This window comes from Pteronotus mesoamericanus, unplaced genomic scaffold (genome assembly GCF_021234165.1).
Source record: "Pteronotus mesoamericanus isolate MK-2021 breed Mesoamerican mustached bat unplaced genomic scaffold, CSHL_Meso_final contig_73, whole genome shotgun sequence".
Lineage (NCBI taxonomy): Eukaryota > Metazoa > Chordata > Mammalia > Chiroptera > Mormoopidae > Pteronotus > Pteronotus mesoamericanus.
Window position 1 is genome coordinate 32,842,419 of NW_026555245.1, and position 21,987 is coordinate 32,864,405.

Sequence of the window (21,987 nt, forward strand, 5' to 3'; positions counted from 1 at the left end):
TGCTCTATTAGTGCAATCCCTTGCCACCATCAGTCATGGCCCAGGATCCTTGAGCTCAAATATTCTTCTCACCACACATATATACATTATTAAATTAGAAAGAATCCGATGCTTGCTTTCATTCCCCCAAAGCCCACCATGTACCGACATACAGGCCACCAATATTTTAGGACATGTGTTTCAAGGTTCGTTGGGGACATGATATTAACCATCCTCTTGTTTCTCACAGAGCTCCAGGACAACACGCTCTGAGGAGGACAGGGACAGCCTGTGGGACGCCTGGGGCCCATGGAGCGAGTGTTCACGCACCTGCGGTGGAGGGGCCTCCTACTCACTAAGACGCTGTCTTAGCAGCAGGTATAAGTCCTGTACCTACTGGGGGCTTTTGTAAGGGCCACAGATAGTAGGTTCAAGATCTGCTCTTGTGGTTGGGGTTATGCAGAGCATTTTCTTGCACACAAATCCAGATGAAGGGATGAAAGGAAGGTACAAATAATTAAAAGGTACATCTCCAGATAGGTATTTATATACTCTTATATAATAAGCAGTCATTTTTAATGACTAATGAACTCATTTACCAAGCAAATTTTGTTATGTTTTCACGTTAGAACTGGAAGGAGAACTTATTAATAGAAGTGGATCCCTTAGCTCTATGATATACTTTTTGTACTATCTTAACAATTATGATGACAATCATAACAACAATATGAACATTAATAGTATATTAAGTTTATGTTGAATCCAATGTTACCAAGACCTTTGCAAATGATTGGTATGTTGGTTTAGTTTTTCAGCTGTGGTAATGGGCAGAAGTTCCCTCAGGTCACTTATTTTAATCAAGGATGAATTCTGACTATAAGAATATTTTGAAGAGTAGACATGTAGTGGGAATCGGTGATGAATAGTGAAAGTGATGATGAAGGTAGAAGAGTGGTTAATGACTTCTAAGCTGAAAGGGAAAGGACTGAGGTATTAGAATGGAATGTCTTTACTTACAATAATAATTCATAACTACTTCTTCAGTTGTGTGGTCCATAACTAGATTTTTCTCCAAACTGTAAAAATAAAGTACCCTGGTAATATTTTTTAATAAGTGATTTTATTTGACAGTGCAAGTAAGAGGTTTGGTCAAAATTATTACATATTATAAAACATGAAAAAAAGAAGGAAAAAAGATACACCTCTGATTCTTACATGCTTTTCATAAATAGCAGAAAGTGGTGAGATGTACATTCAGGAAAATGTCAAGTTATTCTAATAAGAGTGACAATTTCTTGAAATCAGGGTCTGAGTCTTATTCCTTCTATACCCCCTAAGCCCGCAGAGTCTGACAGATGTCAGGAGTTCAATAGATGTTTCTTCACTGAATCCATTGATAACTACAGACCATTTTGGTTCCAGACAGAGGTCTCAGTGGAAATGGCATACACTGCAAAAATGGAAGTGCAAGAAAAGAGAAATTCTGGTTATTAAGCTATTGTGGTATTTGGGTCTGCACTGAAGATAGGTCTATTGGATTGTGTTCAAGTTTGTTTATCTTCTTTGGAACCCAGCTTCATATCCAACCAGATCCCTGAACTGATAAGAAAGGATAGGCCTTTCATTTTTATGTTTCACCTGTTCTCTTAATCTTGAACATGATGAACTTCCTAAATCTACACTACTTGATGCTATGTGGTGATAGCACTCTGAGCCATAACTGATAATAAACATTCATCAGTAAAGCCAAAATGTACAAAATTGGAATGTTCCTATTATGTAGTTTTCTTAAATTAGCATCCTTGAGTGTGCTTTAGGGATGAGCCAAAACATGTGTCTCACAAAGCTAGTAAGAAATGCATGGGAAACTTTATGTTGGCTCCGTGATGTGAATGTTACATTGTGATAGCCTTTTATTGAGTGAGAGACTGAGAAGCCACTTAAGGAACAAATTAATATCACAAGTAAAATTCTGTCATTCAGCATTTTACCAAATATTGATGTTATATGAAATTTAAAAATACCATTTTTGTCACATGGCAAAATAAGACTCTAGTTGTTAAGATTTTTTAAAACACTATAGAAGATATCAGTTATCATTTATTTACAATGAACTACAAAATAAACTCTAAATTCTAAAATTATAAATGTATAGAATACATATCTTTAATCGACTTTCAAATACATTTAATAAATACATACTGGGCTGGAAAAAAAGCTAAAAGATGGGGAGAGGAGTGGACCAGCCATTTCTTGGCACTTGATGAAGAAGGAAAGCCTCCAAACAGATGGCATTTCCAAATCCAGTAAGAACATAAAGAAGAATTAAAACAACAGGCTGAGCCCTGGCCTGGGGAGCTCAGTTGGTTGGTGTTGCGGGGACAGAGCATGTCGCATGAAGCGCAGGGCTCCAGGATCTGAGGGTCACTGCCCTGGGCCAGCTGAGGAGGGAGCAGGGCTCTGAATCCCACAGAGCCTGTCCCAGGGCTGTCACGGATGAGGGGGAATAAACACGAGTCATTGCAAACACCTCTCTCTCTGCCAGGAGAGGGGACATGGCTCTTCCCTCTAGTGGAGAAGGCCCAAACCCTTTTTCCAAAGGCTTTTATTGAAAGGGTTATCAGTGGGGCTCGGTAATAGGAATATGCAGCTTATCTCATTACATCAGTATGTTAATGTTTACAGAGAATAGATGAGGTTTTGAAGAAAACAAATGGCAAGAACACACCGATTTACATGGGTCTGAGAGGAGACTAGTAAACATGAGAGTGTAAACATGAGGGCGCCAAAGGGTATAGGGTTAGGGTCTGCAAATAATGTAAATTTCCTTCCCAGCATGAGCTGGCTATTGTAGGTTTTGAGGGAAAAACAAAGCACGCTTTAAAGAATTTACTTTTAGGCCTGATTTCCTCTGTGAACTGCCAGATCCAGTTTAGAACTGTCTCCAGTATTGTTTCGAGCCTGAGCCAGGCAGGAGGTAGCCGCCAAGAGACAAGGAAACTTCTTTCGAAGCGAATGAGGACCCCGGCCATGTCCAAGACAAGCTGAGGGATGCGGGCCTTTTTGCTCTTTCTCCGTGTCCCCCAAGTCCTCGTCAGCTGCCCATACTGGCTGTGTCTGTCTTAGGTTGCCTCTCCTCATGAGAGATCTTACCTGTCTTTGATTAGCTGACCATCACAGGGCCAAGCAGGGTGATGTGAGGGAGTCAGGGTGCTGCACCCCTGCCAGGGAGACAGGTTTCATCTCCTTAGTGGCCTGTTTTCCCAAGGCCTCCTTGATTATTTCCAGCCCTTGAGCCCTCTTTCCTGTCTGTGGGGCAACAGTTCCTAAAACCAGGCAGGGCGTTTCCTAACAGGTTAGAGCATTGTCCTATACACCAGAAAGTTGTGGGTTCAATCCTGATCATCAGGGAACATACCGGAGTTGCAGTTTTGATCCCTGGTCAGGACGCATACAGGGGGTAACTGATCCTTTGATGTTTCCCTTTCACATTGATATTTCTTTCTCTCTCTCCCCTCCTTCCTTCCTTCCTCTCTCTCTAAAAATTAATACACATATCCTCTGGTGAGGATTAGAAAAAGAACAAGAAATAAACTGAATAGCTGAACCAAAATACCATATTTTGCCATGTATAATGCGCGCCCACATTTTTGTGCACATTATACATGGGATTATTATAGTCATGGTACGTAATCATTATACCATGTGTAATGCACATCCTTATTTTTCCCTCAAAAATTACGGCAAAAAAGTGTGTGTTATACATGGCAAAATACGGTGTGTGTCATTTGTCTCAAGAAAACCAGAATAGTACAGCTGAGCATACACTGACCTCACAATACAACCCCTAGTGAAGAATGGTGCCAAAACACGTTCTGGGACACAGATAAGTAGTCCTAATATGATTTTTTAAGAATGCACATTGACCAAAGTCAGTCATTTGACCAATCCTAGAGTCAAAGTGGGAAAGAAAATTTGCTACATGGAAAAGCATGCCATGTAGGGAGGGTAAAGAACTGGCATCATTTTTGCAACCTACCATGGTTGGTCTTACGTGGCTTTCTTATTTATTTTTAATGACTAATGAACTTAATTGGTTTCCCCTCATTTCTGAACCCCAGATTTAGGTATCTAATTTCCATCCAGTCACTTTATGTTCTTGGGAAAGATCAGAGGCTATGAATGTGTGTGTGTCCTTAGAATCCTAGCAGGTGACTGGAATGTGTGTGTGGTAGTCTAATAGTGAGCATTCAAATTCAGCCCAAATAAATCCCATCCACTTACTGAACTAACCTGCCAAACCAATTTCTTAGCCCTGGTCAAATGCTCTTAGGTCACATTTAGGTCTGATATTTTAAGTCTGTCAGCTAATAATTATTCTATTCCCAACATGATAAAACTGTAAAGAGAGCTAAAATGCCTAAATTATATTGAATAGATAACTGCTCAACTTCCGGAGTTAGCTATGTTTCCTGATGGACTAGGAACTTGTAAGGAGGCTTGGTTATCCTGAACAGAGAGCATCTTCTCTGATTGATTGTTTGATGGATACAGGGATTGAAAAAGCAGTGGAGGCAAAGCAAAGTGAAAGTACAGATAAGCATTAAATGTTAAATCCTTCACTCTCAATGGGCAGTGCTGGATGCTGGGGGAAAAGCACCAATCCAGGAAGATACTAAGCAGAAGTCTTTCCTTGGCTTCTCCTCGTCCTTCTTCTGAGGCTCACAGAAAGTAAGCAGTGCTTGATTTTCCCAATTCCTGGTATTGGAGCATTGATAACTGTCTTTACCTACCGTCTTGGTTTGAGCACTGAAAGAAGGCGCTGTATAAACTTTTTTCCTATAACATTTACTAATTTCTATAACATTATGTTTTATTGTATAACTCTGTTAATGTAACTGTTGCTGATCTTGTATCACCAAGTGGTAGGTAAAGTCTGCTTTTATTTTTTTCAATAAGAGAACAGACTATACCTACTTGTACTTTATTGTGGTTCTTTATTTCAAATGAATTAAATAAGAGCCCACTACCTGAAAAACTGCTGCTTCTCTTTCCAATTCTCCATCTTTCCTGCCAAATACTCTAAAATAATAGTTTTAGCAAATTAATATTTCTAGTTGACCTATCTAGTGAACATTTTTTAGTGAAAATAATTCTTTTCCAACCTAAGTTACTTAAGAATATTTTTAAAAATTTGATACTAAAGATCTGCCTCTAAGAGCTCTAGGTTTGTCTTCATTCAGTTAATTTATTTTGTTCATAAGGAGTTCCAGATGCATAAAGCACTTAAGAATAGTGTGCTTTAATGTGATATACACCACTGTTGTAGATCTATGCCAAGACCGAGGTCAAAAGGGGAAACTGCTCCTTATCTGAAATGGCAATGGGTCAGATCCCTGGAGGTTCTTAAATGTGATGTCAAACATTGCATTGGTGGCTGAAGAAGGTTTTCTGTTTTATTAAATGCCAAATTAAGGTGCAGATTAGTTAATAGTATGGATTAATAGATTAATTAGTACATTAAGAATATAAATATTTTGTTAAATCCCAATGGATTAAATGAAGGGCTTGTCAAGTTTATCTACATCCAAATAGCAAAAAACGACCTACCTAGAAAAAAATGAAACTTTTTTAAAGTTAATAAATTTTGAATTAAATAAAATTTTTTGAGTTGAATAAAATTATTAAACAAAGATAAGCTGATCACACTATGAAGGTGCCTTAATAAAGTAAGATTATGATATTATTCCAAAGAGATATGGCTGCCAGAGTAGTGATGATATAAATACAGAAAAATTAAAATAACCTTAAGGAGTTTTATCTCATAGAAATAAGGAACATCATTCTAACCATCTCATTTCATAATAATTGAGCTAAGGGAAAGTGAGATAAAATCTCTGATTTTTTTATTGCACACAATTTTTCTCCCATAAAAATAATGATACCCAACACTAATATAAACTTTAGTTAGCAATTAATTTCTATACCACATAATAATAAATACCAAAAGAAAAAAATTAAGGTTTAGCTTCTTAAACAAACATTTTTTTCTTTTAAAATTATCTCATCTCTATCATAACATCTAATTAAGGCTCACAGAACTTGTCTTAAGATGTTTTAGAACTTTCAGTTCAAGTGATCCCCAAAGCAAGATTTATCTGTTTTTCTTCATCTAGTGTTGGATGTTATCAGACTTGTTTTCCTTGGAAATGTTGTGAGTTTTTGTTTAAAGGAAAGATATACAAGTTCGGAGTGGGTCTGACTGCTCATGTCTTTTATATGAGGTGGTCTTTTCATTGTGTTAAAGGAAAGTTCACATTTTGGGATTTATGTTTGAGAGTTTGCGGTTGCCTTCCTTTTACTTTTTGGGTCAAAGCCTAGTCTAAATGTGTTACAGGGACTTCTAATATTCCGGGTCATATATCTTAGAGGAATGTTTTGTTCCAAGGGCTAATCTCCTTTCAAGGAGGAGAATCCACTAAGGCCAGTGACTGAATCTTTGGGACCAATTTATGGCTTGATTTATCCAATAAACCTGTTTGTTGGAATAAAAGATGGTTGAAAAATGTGTTTGGTGTCCATAATCTTTACTAGCCATATTGGGAATTTGTAACTCTTGGCTCTCTTTTTCTGTTTACTTAAAAATTCCTTATTCAAGTTAGTTCCATTGCCTTTCTGAAGTTTTTATTTCTCCAAAATTTTCTTTTTTTGCCTATTACTGCTTTACTGAGATATCTTTGAAATGTAAAAATTATATATAGTGTGTAAAACGTGATGTTTTGATATACGTATACATTGTGACAAGATCACCACGATCAAGCTAACTCATTTATCATCTTTACATGGTTACTGTGTATGCGTGTGTAATGAAAAGATTTAATTTAAAATCTATTTTCTTAGCAAATTCTAGTATACAATACATTGTTGTTAACTATTGTCACTAGGCTATGTATTAGATGTCCAGTACTGTTCCATCTTACACAACTGAAACTTGGTGCCCTTTCGCCAGCATCTCATTTCCCCCTCTCCTCTGACCCTGGCAAGCCACCATTCTACTTTCTGCTTCTGTGAGTTCCCAATTTTAGATTCCTCATACAAGTGAGATTATGCAGTATTTGTCTTTTTGTGTCTGGTTTATTTCATTTAGCATGATGTTCTTCAGGTTTCTCCATGTTATCACGAATGGCAGGATTTTCATTTTTGTTAAAGCTAAATAATATTCCATTTCTCTCTCTCTCCCCCCACTCCATCTCCTACCCCCCACACATGCCATATATTTTTTATTCATTCATCTGTTGTCAAGGTACATTTAGGTTGTTTCCATGTCTTGGCGATTACGAATAATGCTGCAGTAAATTTGCTGGATCATGTAATTTTTAGTTTGAGGGAGAACTTCCTTAGTCTTTCCCATAATGGCTTCACAAATTTATATTTTCACGTACAGTGTGCAAAGGTTCACTTTCTCTATATTATCACTAACATGTTACCTGTTGTATTTTTTACAACAGCCATTATAACAGGTATGAGCTGATATCTTATTGCGGTTTTGATTTGCATTTCCCTGATGATTAGCGATGTTGCACACCTTTTCATGTGCATGTTGTCCATATGTATGTCACATTTGGGAAATATCTAGTCAGGTTCTTAGCCTTTTTTTATTGGATTATTTGAGTTTTTACCACTGAGTTGTATGAGTTTCTTTTATATTTTGGATATTAAGCCCTTATCATATGTATGGTTTGCAAATATTTTCTTCCATTATATAGGTTGTCTTTTCATGCTATTGAATGTTTCCTGTTGTACTTTTGCTGCCTATGCTTTTAGTGTCATGACCACAAAAAAAAAAAAAAGAATCATTGCCAAGACTAATGTTAACAAGTTTTTCCATGTTTCCTTCTAGTAATTTTACAGTTTGAGCTCTTTCATTTAACCTTTTTTTCATTATTTTTATTATTGACACTGTTGCAGATGTCCCCATTTTCCCCCATTTGCCCGCCTCCTCCCAGCCCTTGCCCCCCTTCCCTCTGGCCATCATCACACTGTTGCCCATGTTTGTAGGTTATGCATATGTGTTCTTTGGCTAATCTATTTTCCTTCTTTCATTCAGTACGCCCACCTGTCTGACAGCTGTCAGTCTGTTCTGTGTATCCATGCCCCTGTTTCTATTTTATTCATGAGTTTATTTTGTTCATTAGACTCCATATATAAGTGAAATTATATGGTATTTTTCATTCTGTGACTGTCTTATTTCACTTAGCATAGTAATGTCTGGGTCCATCCATGCTGTCACAAAAGGTAAAAGTTCCTTCTTTTTTACAACCACATATTTATTCCATTGTGTGAATGTACCACAACTTTTTTATCCACTCATCTACTGATGGAAACTTAGGCTGTTTCCAGCCTTGGCTATTGTAAATAATTCTACTCTGAACATAGGGGTGCATATTCTTTTTGATAATTGTTTTGGGGTTCTTAGGAGATATTCCCAGAAGTGGATTACTGAGTCAAAAGACAGTTTCATTTTTAATTTTTTGAGGAACCTCCATACTGTTTTCCACAGTGACTGCACCAGGAGTACTGGAAGTCCTAGCCACAACAGTCAGAAAAGAAGAAATAAAAGGCATCCAAATTGGAAAATAAGAAGTATAACTGTCATTATTTGCAGATGATATGATATTGTATGTATAAAACCCTAAAGACCGTACCAAAAAAACTACCAGATTTAATAAATGAATTCAGCAAAGTTGCAGGATACAAAATTAATATTCAGGAATTGGTGGCATTCCTGAATATTAATGAACCAATAATGATCAGAAAGAGAAACTAAGAAAACAATTTCATCTACTATTGCAATAACAACAACAAAATAAATAAAGTATTTAGGAGTAAATTTAACCAAGGAAGTAAATGACCAGCACTCAGAAAACCATAGGACATTGAAGAAAGAAATTGAGGAAGATACAAATAAGTGGGAGCATTTACTATGTCCATTTAATCTTTCTTCATTTTAAATTCATGTTTGTATTTGATGTGAGATAAAGGCCCAATTTCATTCTTCATGTGGATATCTAGTTTTCCTGACATCATTTATTAAAGAGGCTATCCTTCACATTATAAATTCCTGACACCCTTGTCAAAGATTAGTTAACAGTTACAAATTAGTTAACCGAAACAGATTTCTGGATTCTCTATTCTGCTCCACTGGCCTGTATGTCTGTTTTTATGCAATACCATGCTGTTTTAATATTATCTTTGTAACTTAGTTTGAAATCAGGAAGTATGATTTCCCCCAGTTTTATTCTTCTTTCTCAGAATTGGTTTGGCTATTTGGGATCTTTTGAAATTCTATACGAATTTAAGGATTGTTTTTTTCTATTTCTATAGATAATGCCATTAGTAATTTTGATAGGAAGTGCATTGAATCTGTAGATCATTTTGAGAGTATGGACATTTTAAGAATATTAACTCTTCCAATCCATGAACATGGTATCTACTTCGATTTACCTGTATCTTCTTTAATTTGCTTCATCAGTGTTTTATAGTTTTTTAAAAGACTTTATTTATTTATTTTTAGAAAGAGGGGAAGGGAGGGAGAAAGGGAGGGAGAGAAATACCAGTGTGTGGTTGCCTCTCCTGTGCTCCCAGCTGGAACCCAGGTGCAACCCAGGCATGTGCTCTGACTGAGAATCAAACCCTATGACCCTTTGGTTCACAGGCTGGAGCTCAATCCACTGAGCCATACCAGCCAGCGCCAGAGTTTTCAAGGTATAATATGTCTTCTACTTCACTGGTTAAATTTATTTCTAAGTATTTAATTTTTTGATGCAATTATAAGTGAAATTGCTTTCTTAATATCCTTTTCATGTAGTTTGTTATTAGCACATAAAAATACCACCAATTTTTACATGTTAATTTTTTATCTGGCAACTTTACTGAATTTATTTATTAGTTCTATTTTTCATTTATTTTTAAAATATATTTTATTAATGATGCTATTACAGTTGTTCCACTTTTTTCTTCCCTTTATTCCCCTCTACCCTGTACTCCCTCCTCCCACCAGCATTCCGTCCCCCACCCTTAGTTCATGTCCATGGGTCATACATACACTTTCTTTGGCTTCTCCCTTTCCTATGCTATTCTTTAACTCCCCCTGTCTATTTTGTACCTACTATTTATGCTTCTTATTCCTTGTACCTTTTCCCCCATTCTCCCCACTCATTCTCCCCTCTGATCTCCATTTCTGTGATTTTTGTTCTTGTTCTAGTTGTTTGTTTAGTTTGTTTTTGGTTGTGTTTTTCTTAGGTTCAGTTGTTGGTAGTTGAGTGTGTTGTCATTTTACTGTTCATAGTTTTTATCTTCTTTTTCTTAGATAAGCCACTTTAACATTTCATACAATAAGGGCTTGGTGATGATGAACTCCTTTAACTTTATCTGCCCCTCTATTCTAAATGTTAGCTTTGGTGGATAGAGTAATCTTAGATGTAGGTCCTTGCCTTTCACGACTTTGAATACTTCTTTCCAGCCCCTTCTTGCCTGCAAGATTTCTTTTGAGAAATCAGCTGATAGGTCTTATGGGAACTCCTTTGTAAGGTAATTCTCTCCTTTTTTCTTGCTGCTTTTAAAATTCTCTCCTTATCTTTAATCTTATGTAATGTAATTATGATGTGCCCTGGTGTGTGCTTCCTTAGGTCCAACTTCTTTAGGACTCTCTGAGCTTCCTGGATCTCCTGGAAGTCTATTTCCTTGGCCAGACTGGGGAAGTTCTCCTCCATTATTTTTTCAAATAAGTTTCAATTTCTTGCTCTTCTTCTTCTCCTTCTAGCACCTCTATGATTCGGACATTGGAACGTTTAAAGTTGTCCCAGAGGTTCCTGAGCCTTTCTTCAGTTTTTTGAATTATTATTTCTTCATTCTGTTCTGGTTGAATGTTTATCTCTTCTGCTTCAAATCATTGATCTGAGTCCCAGTTTCCTCCTCTTTACTATTGGTTCCCTGTCTATTTTTCTTTATTTCACTTTGCATAACCTTTGCTTTTCCCTCCATTCTGTGACCACACTCAACCTATCAGCATCCTGATTACCAGTGTTTTGAACTATGCATCCAATAGGTTGGCTATCTCTTCACTGCTTAGTTCTATTTTTGGAGCTTTGATCTGTTCTTTTATCTGGGCCATGTTTCTTTGTCTTGGCACTCCTGTTACAATGGAAGAGGCTGAGCCTCACGTATTCACCAGGGCAGGACAACCCATGTCTCTCTGGTGTGATGCTGTAGGTGGGGTAGGGGCCCGAGAGGGAACAGTACCACTTGCTTAGCTCTGGGCTGGCTTTCAGTCACTTCTCCTGCTATCCAGAAATAAATTGGGCCCTTCTAGTGCTGATTCCCAGGTGGGTAGGATTGTGTACATTCTAGGACCCTGTGAGTCTCTCCAACAAACTGTCCTGTGAGGCTGGGAGTTTCTCCTGCTGCCACATCCCCCACAGGTTTTTATAGCCAAAGGTTTTGAGGGTTTCTTTTTCCTTACTGGAACCCTGGATTGTGTGGTTTGTCTCGGCCCCAGCAGTTCCTTCCGGTTTATCCACACACGAATGTGGGACCTCTCAGTCTACCAGCCACCACTTCACCCACCTGGTCCTCCAGCCGCTGCCTTGCCACACATTCTCTCTGCCAAGGATGCCCATCTCCACCCCTCCTACCAGCCTGTATGAATGTTTCTTCTTTAACTCCTTGGTTGTTGGACTTTCATACAGTTTGATTTTCCAGCAGTTCTGGTTACTTTTTGTTTTTAAATTTGTTGTTTGGCTTTTGGTTGTGTGAGAAGCCAAAGCGTATCTACCTACACTTCCATCTTGGCCAGAAGTCCTCATTTATTAGTTCTAACAGGTGTTTTGTTATTGTTGTTTGTTTTTATTGTTGAGTCATTATGGTTTTCTATATATGATCATGTCATCTGCAGAGATCATTTTATTTCTTTCTTTTCAATTTTTGTACCTTCTAATTATTTTTCTTGTGTAATTGCTCTGGTACTCTGTTAAATAAAGGTATGGTAATGGGCCTCTTTGCTTATAATGGGTATTAGAGAAAAAACTTTCAGTTTTCCCCCAATGGTTATGATATTAGTTGTGGACTTTTCATATCTGGTCTTTATTGTATCAAGGTAAGTTCCTTTTATACTTATGTCATAGAGATTTTTTATATTTTTAGCCATAAATAGATGTTGAATTTTGTTAACTGCTTTTTTTGAATCTAGTGAGATTATCATGTGTTTTTTTATCTTTGAGTTTGTTATTGTGGTATAACATATTGATTGATTTGCATATATTGTATTATCCTTGCCTCATTAGGATAAATCCTATTTGGCCATGGTTTATAATTCTTTAATGTCTTGTTGAATTCAGTTTGCTAGGATTTTATTAAAGGTTTTTGCATCTGTGTTCTTTAGGATATTGGCCTACAGTTTTCTTTTCTCATAGTGTCTTTGTCTGACTTTGGTATCAGAGTGAAACTGGTTTCATAAAATTAGTTTGGAAGTGTTTCCTCCTTTTGTATTTTTTAAAGAGTTTAAGAAATATTGATATTTTTAAAAATTTAGTATAATTTATCAATGAATCCATTAGGTCCCAGTTTCTCGTTGTTGATGGGTTTTGATTACTGCTTCAGTTTTCTTATTGTTACTGTTACTGGTCTGAACTAGGAAAAGAAGAACAAAAAAATACCAGTTAAGATATGGAATCAAATAATAAAGATTAGAACCAAAATCAAATAGAGATCAGAAAAAAAATGTCTTTAATCAACTGAACTAAGAACGGGAGAAGGGGTTGAAAAGATAAACAAAATTAACAAACCCTTGCCTAAGAAAAAAAGAGAAAAGATGCAAATAAATAAAATCCAAACTGTAAAATGAAACATTACAGTGGATAACTTAGAAATTAGAAAGATTACAAAGGACTGTTATAACAATTATATGCCAACAATTGGATCACCTGGAAAAAATGAATAAATTCTTAAAAACACATAGCTTTTCAAGACTGAATTTTTTCAATTTTTGTTTATTAATTTAATACATATTTATTAGACATCAACTATGTATTAGTCAAGTTGCTAGTTACCTAAGGATAAAAAGCCCAAAGGGCAAGCTTCTACTCTTAAAAATTTACCAAATTATTAAGTTTTTATAAATTTTATGCCTCTCTACTAATTATACATGCAAAATATTTTAAGAACTAAGAGTATTCTCTGGCTCTCTAAATTGGTAATACATCTATAGCAGTGGTCCTCAACCCTCGCTGTACTTTAGAATCAACCTGGAAAGCTTTCTAGAAAGTTGATACAAATTTTGGGCCCCACTGAAAACGAATTAAATTAAAATCTCTAGAGGTGGAGACCTGACATCAATAATTTTTAAACAACTCTTCTAAATGATTTAAATGTGTACCCAGTATTAGAACTCCTGCTCCATTGGAGGGGGTAATAGTGAAATGTTGAGGTTTATCTCCAGTTCTCTGAAAATTTAGAGGTTGGAATAATGAAAAAAAGAAGGCATTTTATGATTAAAAAACTCTATATGACTTACATTTCTTCATAAAATGATGTGTATCACGGACCCTATCATGTCAGGATATGGAAGTGCTGATCACTCCTGTACTACTGTGAGCCAAGGCAGTCACTTTTCTGAGTAGTTATGCAGTTGTCTAATATTAATCAAGGTCAGTCATGTCCAAATTGGCAAATGGAGTGATTTCTGAAATTTTCTCCCATTCCATTTTTAAGCCTACATACAGGGGTGGACAAAAGCATATTTACAGTTGTGAGTATGAGAAACACAGAGTTTATTCTTGTATTCTTATTTATTTATTAATTATTGTATCATTTGTATTACAGCTGTAAGCCTACCTTTGCCCACCCCTGTGTATGATCCTTTCAGCTTCCATGTTGTTAATAAATGATTAAGTTGATACGCAGTAACTGGGGTGTTTTATGCAAATTCTGTGATATCCACCTCCCTTCAAATTCATTACATTTCTTACCCAGAGTATAGTTTAACTTTCCACCTTCAGTTCAGCATCTGTCATTACCCCTGTCCACCTAAAAAAAGAGAAAGTCTTCCTAATAGTACTTGAATTTTGTTATTTTCTCTATTTGTGCCCAATTTGTACAACAGATGAGGAGAGTTTATCTAACCCTAACTGTTTTGCTTGGTTTCAGCCACTGAGGTGTGTAGTGGTGTGTGGAGGTGGGATGGAGAGAGAGCAAGAGGGATTGGAATTTCAAATAAAGGACACTAGGTATTAAGAACAAAAAGAGAAGGATACCAGAATTGCATACATTAGAAGTGGATGCTTTACCTAGAGGCAGAAAGAAGTGTAGAATGCTAAGTAATATCATATTTATGTGTGATCATCAGCCAAAGCCTGAAACTACCTGTGCCAATCTCAAATAGCTGCAGAGCCAATCCCTTCCTCTGGGCTTTGGTGTAGGAGCCACTGGCCAAGACAGGGAGAGTCCTAGTCGGGGAGAGTCACTGTTTGGGAACCCAGCTCTCATAACAGTGTGTTTCACTGCCTCTGAGTGAAGCTTGAGAAGCTTTTTCCTACCTTCTGTATTACCTCTTTTATTTTTTATCAGATTACGAAGTTTGAATCTTACCCCCGACCCGCATTTTCTAACGTTGTGACAATCGACTGGGTTTTAGTTTCCCTGGGATTCAGTTTGTTCATCTGTGATGTCAAGTGACTAGAACAGAACAGGTGTTCAATAAATGTTTATATTGAACAAATGTTGACTTTTACTCTCAAGAGTTACCCTTTAACTCTAAAATGGAATGTGTGACCCTGACAGAGAGAGAGAGTCTTTCTCCTCTACACATGCATTCAAAACCCATTCTGCTGCTAGATAGGAAGAGGAGCACAAGCTGCTCTTAATATGAATGGTTTTTAAAGAAAAATGAGATTCTCCAGGCTCCCATTTTGCAACGGACATCTGGACGATATGGGTGGATTGAAGAACTTTTGTCTCTAGCCAAAACAATTCATAAATTCCCAGCTCCAGGGTTGTATGGGGTGAGGTTGTGAGAGTCCTAGAGTTTCATAATATACATTTTCCTCATGGGGAAGATGGAAAAGTTGGACTTGATGTTGCTAAAACACATTTGTTTTTATTCTCATTCTTTTCCTCTTTTGGCTACTGAGCACATGTAAGATCATTTGCAAACCTTATGGCATGTGTGTATGTATTATAAAGTGCATGTCCTTCCTGCTAGTGGATCTCAAGCCAAAGGCAGCAAGCCCCCTGGCCCCCACCCCTTGCCATCTTTCAGAGGGACCAAACGCAGTGCAGTGATAAATACAATTTTGAGTAAATATGTAAAAATAAACATGTTCACAGAAAAGAGCCAAAGTTTCTTTCCTTTGGTAGCTATTTAGTTTCATTTTAAACTTTTCATCTTTGGTTCTTTATAGAAAGATTTTAATCCTGTTTCAGGGTTCAAAAATTAAAGCAAATTTGAGACGAGCAATTCTTCCGGGCCTGAAATTATTCTTATAGCATTTCCTTCTACTCTACTGCTTTCCTCTTCCTTTGAACCTTCCTTCGACTCTTCCTTCTTTCCCTCTCTCCCCTCTTGCTTCCTTCCTTTTCTTCTGTTCTCAATGATTGTGGAGACCTAACAATAAGCCAGGCCCTTTGCTAGGCACTGAAGCTCAAAGATCAAACACAAAGACTGTAGGAGAGAAAATCAAATAAAGAAAGGAAAATACGTTTTCTAACCACCACCCAGTCTTGCCAGGGTGGCCTAATATAGCAGGTGTCCTGCGGGGCCCAGTGGTGCAGTCTCCCTGGTCACCTGAGCCAGGTGCCCCAGAAGTCTCCTGGATGGGTCGTGTGCACCCGGCTGTTGTAGCTGAGCCGTGGCTGCTGTTGGCGCGTCAGTGGGTGGGATTGCCCCTCAGGCTGACTGTCTGTGAGGACTGGCCATGAGCACCGCAGATGAGCTGCCGTGCAGGGGCCGATCCCACAGAAGAGTTCTTCCTGCAGAGGGGCTCTGGTGCCTGTCGAGACTACCCTGCGGGCGTGTCATGTGAAGCTAATTGGGTAGTGTTCTGTAACTGAAATTTTAAAATAAAATAAAATAAAAAAATAAACTAGCTGTGCCTAATCAGATGGTGTAAGAAGGGTGATGAAGACACATTTATACAGTTTGGCCCAAGATGAATTTTAAAACTCTTTTTTATATTCACATGCATTTTGCTGAGTGAAATAAACCTTACATGAAAGGAAAAAAGAAAACATTTTCTAAAAATGAAGAGAGTCCTGGGCAGCTATGGTACTGAGTTGTGGTTTGTCAAAGCGCCTACCACTTGCCTAACTCTGCCCCTCTTCTCCTCATGAGCCTTCTGCCTGCAACGTCTCTTGCTGCCCACATCAACCTATCAAAATCCTAAATGTTATTTAAAGTTACTTCCAGCAGGAGCCCTAAATGTCACGTTGCTATATTTATAAGACATTTTGTCCACACCACTTTTAATCCCAGTTACATATTCTGACTTGTGTTATAGTTATTTACACAGCACTGGCCCCCATTAGACTATCAGCACCATGGGCCCAGGTGTTATCTCGCTTTATTTCTACCTCCCTGCCTGTACATAATAGGTACCCAGTCAGTGTTGAGTGAATTGATTGAATGGACTATTAGGGCCTGGAACCTACTGTAGTACTTTGGGAAGCAGGAGTAAGAAGGGAAGGAAAGTGTCTCATGAATTCTCCTTTCTTCTTTCACACCCTTGGGGCTCAAATGGTCCCCATGGGACACTCCACCTAAGATAGCACTTCCTAAGTCACTTTCTTCTTATCCACCTGCCTGTTCATCCCGTTCCTTCTGTATTTAGTATCCAGGCCATGCCCATTAGTTGTTGACTATGCATTATGCTGTTGTGTGTTGTTTTGGATCCATGTGGATTTTTTCCAACTAAATTTTAACTTTGATAAGAGTCAGGAAATTCATTTTGTGCCTTTCACCATCCCTTCCTTAGTACTGGTTCAGACTGGATGCTCAATAAATGTGCTAAGTGACTGTAAATTGGAAAGCATTATATAAAAACGTATTCACCAGAAAACCCTGCACAGGGATTCATTTTCACTTTCAGACTGTGTACTGCACATTGTCTTACTGGATTGTTTGAGCAATACTCCCAGAAAAGAGTCTGGCTTCATTAAATGCTGGGCATGATTATGATGGTTTACAATGTCATTATTCTTTCTTTTTATTTTTTTGATTCCATGAGCATAGTCCTCAGTTTCATAACCCAAGTCCATATTTGTGAGAATGCGATGTTTTGTTGTAACATGCCTGTCTTGGAAGAACAGGCAGAGATATGTAAAATCATACTTGTTGGGGGAAAAAAAATTGGCAGTGAGTTTTCTAGTTGTAATTTAGAACATACCAAACACTCAGAAGAGCAAATAAACCAATTTGAAATTCACAGGACAAACTCCAAAATTCAATCTGTAATATCCTCACATAGGTCTAAATTTTAACTTACCAGCTCTGGAGCCTCTTAGCTGATGCAAAAGAATCTGTAAAAGTACAGATTCTAAAAATAGAGGCTTTCTTCAGTTACCTATGTTCAGAGAAGATCAAAAAACCAGAGGGGATGTCATCTTAGAATGTTTTCCCTAAACCTACATCGTTTCCATTAACATTGAATTTGGTCTCCACATTAAACTTTAGGAATTCTCTCTGTATACATAAATAGGAGTCTCCAAGCTGGGACAACATTCAAAATGTTTTTATAATGAGAGATTAGTACAGAACAGAGGTGTTGAATTATAAAACGGAGGTCACAAAAATATGTTACCTGTGCCAAAAATACTCTTTTAAGTCAAGGCCTCAACTTACGGCATTGTTTTTCAATGTGGGCCTCCACTAACTCATATTCTGTTTAAATTGCTTTGAAAATGCAGCTTTAGCACTCTCTCTGTCTCTCTCTCTGTCTCTCTCTCTCTGCTCCCTCGGCCATGTTAGAGCCTCTGGCAGATTGAGAAGAGCTAGTGTGACACCAGGGCTCTGTCTGTTCCCAGGCAGCTCACCTACTGATGGATGACGCCTGGCAGCATGCCTTCTTGTTGTTTGTTGTATTATTACAACAGAAAGCATTTTCAAAAGCTACATTTATCAAGTTGTCATAATAGTTTGGCTTGTATATCTATTACCCAGAAAAAAAATAAATTTCTCCCTCAGCACTAATTTGAGCCACGTGATGCATCACATGCAGAAGAGGCCATGCAGAATGAATGGGCATCCTGCTTGGGATTCGGGGACCTTTAGACTAATTATTTAAAGAAGAGAGATACTGTTTATGTATGCATCTGAAGTCCCATAGCACCAAAACCTCTGTTTCTTCCCTATTACCAAGGTGTTTTCCACAGGTGGTTGCATGTGTTAGGGATGCGTTATTCCTAGAATTTTGATCACTTTCCTAGAATTATTTCCTAGGTTATTCCTAGAATTTTGGTCCCACAATTTTGATTAGGGATGGTCTAGTGAAGGAGGTTTAAGCTCAAATGGGAAAAACTGTGAAGTTTGCCACAAAGAAGTTCAAAGACACCTTTTAATGTTAATGTTAAAGATCAGGTTTACACAGGCAAGTGTTACCAGATTAAGCATTGCTGGTTATGGAGAGTCTTGTAAGCAAATTTTTTGTTATTTAAGAGGGGTAGTTGTCTCAGAGCACCTGGCTCTGTTGCGGGGTGGAAGGGTAAAGGAGGACTCAAAGTCATTGTCCAGAGTAAAAATACTCTCATTAAATGTTTGTTTAAAAAAACTTCAAATCTATTAATGTTAATAAATTTAATACATGCTAAAACATCTCTGGTTATGTATATAATGAGTATTCAAAATAAATATGGTTATCTGTAGATACATTTTTATTGAAATACAATTGATGTATAACATTGTGTAAGTTTAAGGTGTAAAACTTGTTGATTGGGTTCATTTATATATTGCACTGTGATTACCACTGTAGTGTTAGCTAACACCTCTATCATGTCACATAATTATCATTTCTATTTTGGTATTAGGAACAATTAGGATCTAGTCTCTTAGCAACTTTGAAATTTATAATACAGTATTGTTGTCTATAATCACTATACTATGCATTAGATCTCCAGGACTTATCTACTAATTGCAAGTTTATACCTTTAAACATTTCCCCGATTCTTCCCACCCCTTCACCCCTGGTAACTATACTCTACGTAGATGCTTTTCAATGAAGGGACAGTGCTGAATGGACTTCTCTTGTTAGGACCAAGTGCCATACAAGTACAGTTTCCAAGTGAACAAAGCTCATTTGATACTCATGAAAGACACACTAAATTAGAATTAAATAGTAACTATTTTAAACATGGAGTAAAATGCAGAGAATTAAAGAATGACTTTCTGAGCACAGAAGTAAAACAGAGAGCTAAGAGAAAGATGATAACATCAGACTTACGAAACCCACATGGATGGCATGTCATCTCACTCCTTTCCCCTCCATATGTAAAGAAAGACCACCACTGACCACCTGTTATGCATGGACTCCAGTTCTCACCCCTAGGTGTTTAGCATTCACTTTGACCCATGGATGAGGACAGTGAGCATCTGATGATAGCTTTACACACAGGGTCCGGAGGTTTATATAACTTCCTTTTTGATGGTGAAGTTGATTGGTATCAAGTGTTGTTTCCTGAAAGAACCTCTCACAATAATGTGTCTGTGGAAAATGAAAAGCAGCCCAACATTGCATTTGCATTTCGTTCTCTCAGGTTTTCTCAGAATTTGTTATTCCTCTAGAGGGTTTTGTAAAAATGCCCCCAGGAAAGTAGAAGTGTGTACCTGGCTCATTGGGGATGTCTTCCTGCTAGATAGCTCCCATGAATTGCTCACTTGAAGTGAGGGGGGCGGGGCGGAAACGGTCCTCCAATAGTGCATAGAAACCTGGATGCAGCTGTAAATCCTCTTGACTTGGCTAATTCATCATCATTTTAGGACCCACTCTAAAGGACCCAGGGTCCTTCTATTTGGAATTGCTGACGTGATTTTATGTCTGCTCTCTTATAAAGACTTCAGTTTCCTTTTGGATGACAAAAAGAAGAGAGATTTATAAGCAGATGGACTGTCCTATTTTAGAATTCTCTGCCCATGAGTTTATATTTAAAAAGTAGGAGGTAGTCAGAGAAATGCAGAAACCTGTTCCTACTTAACTGGACTCTTTGCTTTGTTGGAAATCAAAGGCAAAACTTCCTGAGTCTAATACAAGTGCAGTTGTCTTTAAGAACTGTGGAGTTTTAAATCCATAGTTATCAGGTTTTCTTGAAACTGTTCATTGACACCAAGAATGAGCCTGGATATGTTACCAGCAGGACATTTGCTTAGACATGAGATGAGAAGAATTTTAAGGTAAAAATTGATGCAGCTAACCAAAATCTTTTATTCCTAATGAAAAAGAAATATAATATGCCTTGTTCTTTTAAAGATGTAACCTATATAAGGGGGGGTGGGGGGAGCCAACAAATTGCTAAAGCCTGAGAAGAAAGCTATTAATTTTCCATGGCAATTCATCTCTTCTCAGGTTGTTAAATTATTATAATTAAAACTAAGATAATATCAGGATATAGGTATTGGAAGAGTTTGGATAGCTTGTTATGTGTTGAGAGATCAATAAAATATGCCTCGAGCCTATACTAATCTCATTAAGATTAAGAGTGAATTGTAGTCTGAATAATTCACAAATAAGTTGTGATTGAGATGATTTTCATTTCTGAGAGAAGGAATTAGTCAGAATTAATAAGTGACTGGCTAGAGGTAAAGTGCTGAAATAAATAAGGAACTTTTTATACAAATTTGGTTTGGAATATATTTTCATTTACATCTTGTTCTTTTATACTTGAACCAGTCTCTGAGTCCTTAATTGATACAGTACTTGTTTCTAAACACAGTCCTGTAACTGTTTCAGAGCTTTCATTGAGAGGATGCATTGACTTAAATTCTCTGTTATCATGGTGTATAACTTTCCTCAGAAACCATTTTGGACTAAAATTTCTAATGTTTGCTTTAATTCCCAGAGGCAAATTTCATTTTGTTTAAATGTGAAAGAAACTATTCAGCTGTTTTGTATTACAGACTATTTTAAAAAGAAGAAAATATATTTTACTGCTTAATTCTCAGATGAGGCTTTTGTGCTTAGATAAATGCCTTGGATGAAGAAATTCACACTTGGCAAGAATTAAAATTCTTGCAGTGGAAGAGTCACTTCATTGCTTAAGTAAAATTTATATTCACATTTAATAAATTTGAACTTTTAAAAAATATAAGCTTCTCTGCCCTGAAGTTCTTTCACATTACATTTCACTGACAAGTGTGGTTCTCTTGGAGATGTTCCAAGTATACAATGTGTGTCTAGGTCTCCTTTACTTACTAGAAGTGGATTTACCAGAATTGAGAAGCAGCTGATATATTGATGTAGTAATAATAAAGTGCAGTTAACCCCCAGGCCAACTCTCTGCTCAACTTCCCAGATTTAATCTAGTGTTTGTATTTTACACATCTTAAGTATATCTTGTTCCTTTATTTTTATTATTGTCTTATATGTTTTGGAGTTAGACAAACCTGGGTTTCAATCCCTAATTCTCACTTTTCTATGTAATGACAGTAAGCCTCCTAATTTTTCTCAGCCTCAGTTTTCTCATCTGTTAAGTGGGAATAATAAAAACTTGCAGAGTTGTTGGAAGATTAGCAATAATATATACAAAATAATTAACACTGGGCCATATACCTATAGCAGACACACAGTACAAAGTAAAGGCTGATCTTACTATTGTTATCCACAGCTTGAGAATGTCTTTCAAGAATGGGAATCTTTCCAAACATAAGCATTACCACTTTAATATGACATTTCAGCCAATTAAATTGCATAAGCTCCCACTAAGTAATACAATATAGCAAATGGAAGAATTAATTCAGGGACTGAGTTGAAT

The 21,987-nt window shown here is 37.1% G+C and overlaps 1 protein-coding gene across 1 annotated transcript in view; it reads left to right on the plus strand.

Annotated features, from left to right (window-relative positions):
* Nucleotides 1–21,987, plus strand: part of ADAMTSL1 (ADAMTS like 1) — an 890,629-nt gene that overhangs the window by 513,342 nt on the left and 355,300 nt on the right. Inside the window, exon 3 of the mRNA XM_054583189.1 lies at nucleotides 230–357. Within this exon, the coding sequence (XP_054439164.1) occupies nucleotides 230–357 (128 nt within the window). The remainder of the gene's footprint in view (nucleotides 1–229; nucleotides 358–21,987) is intronic.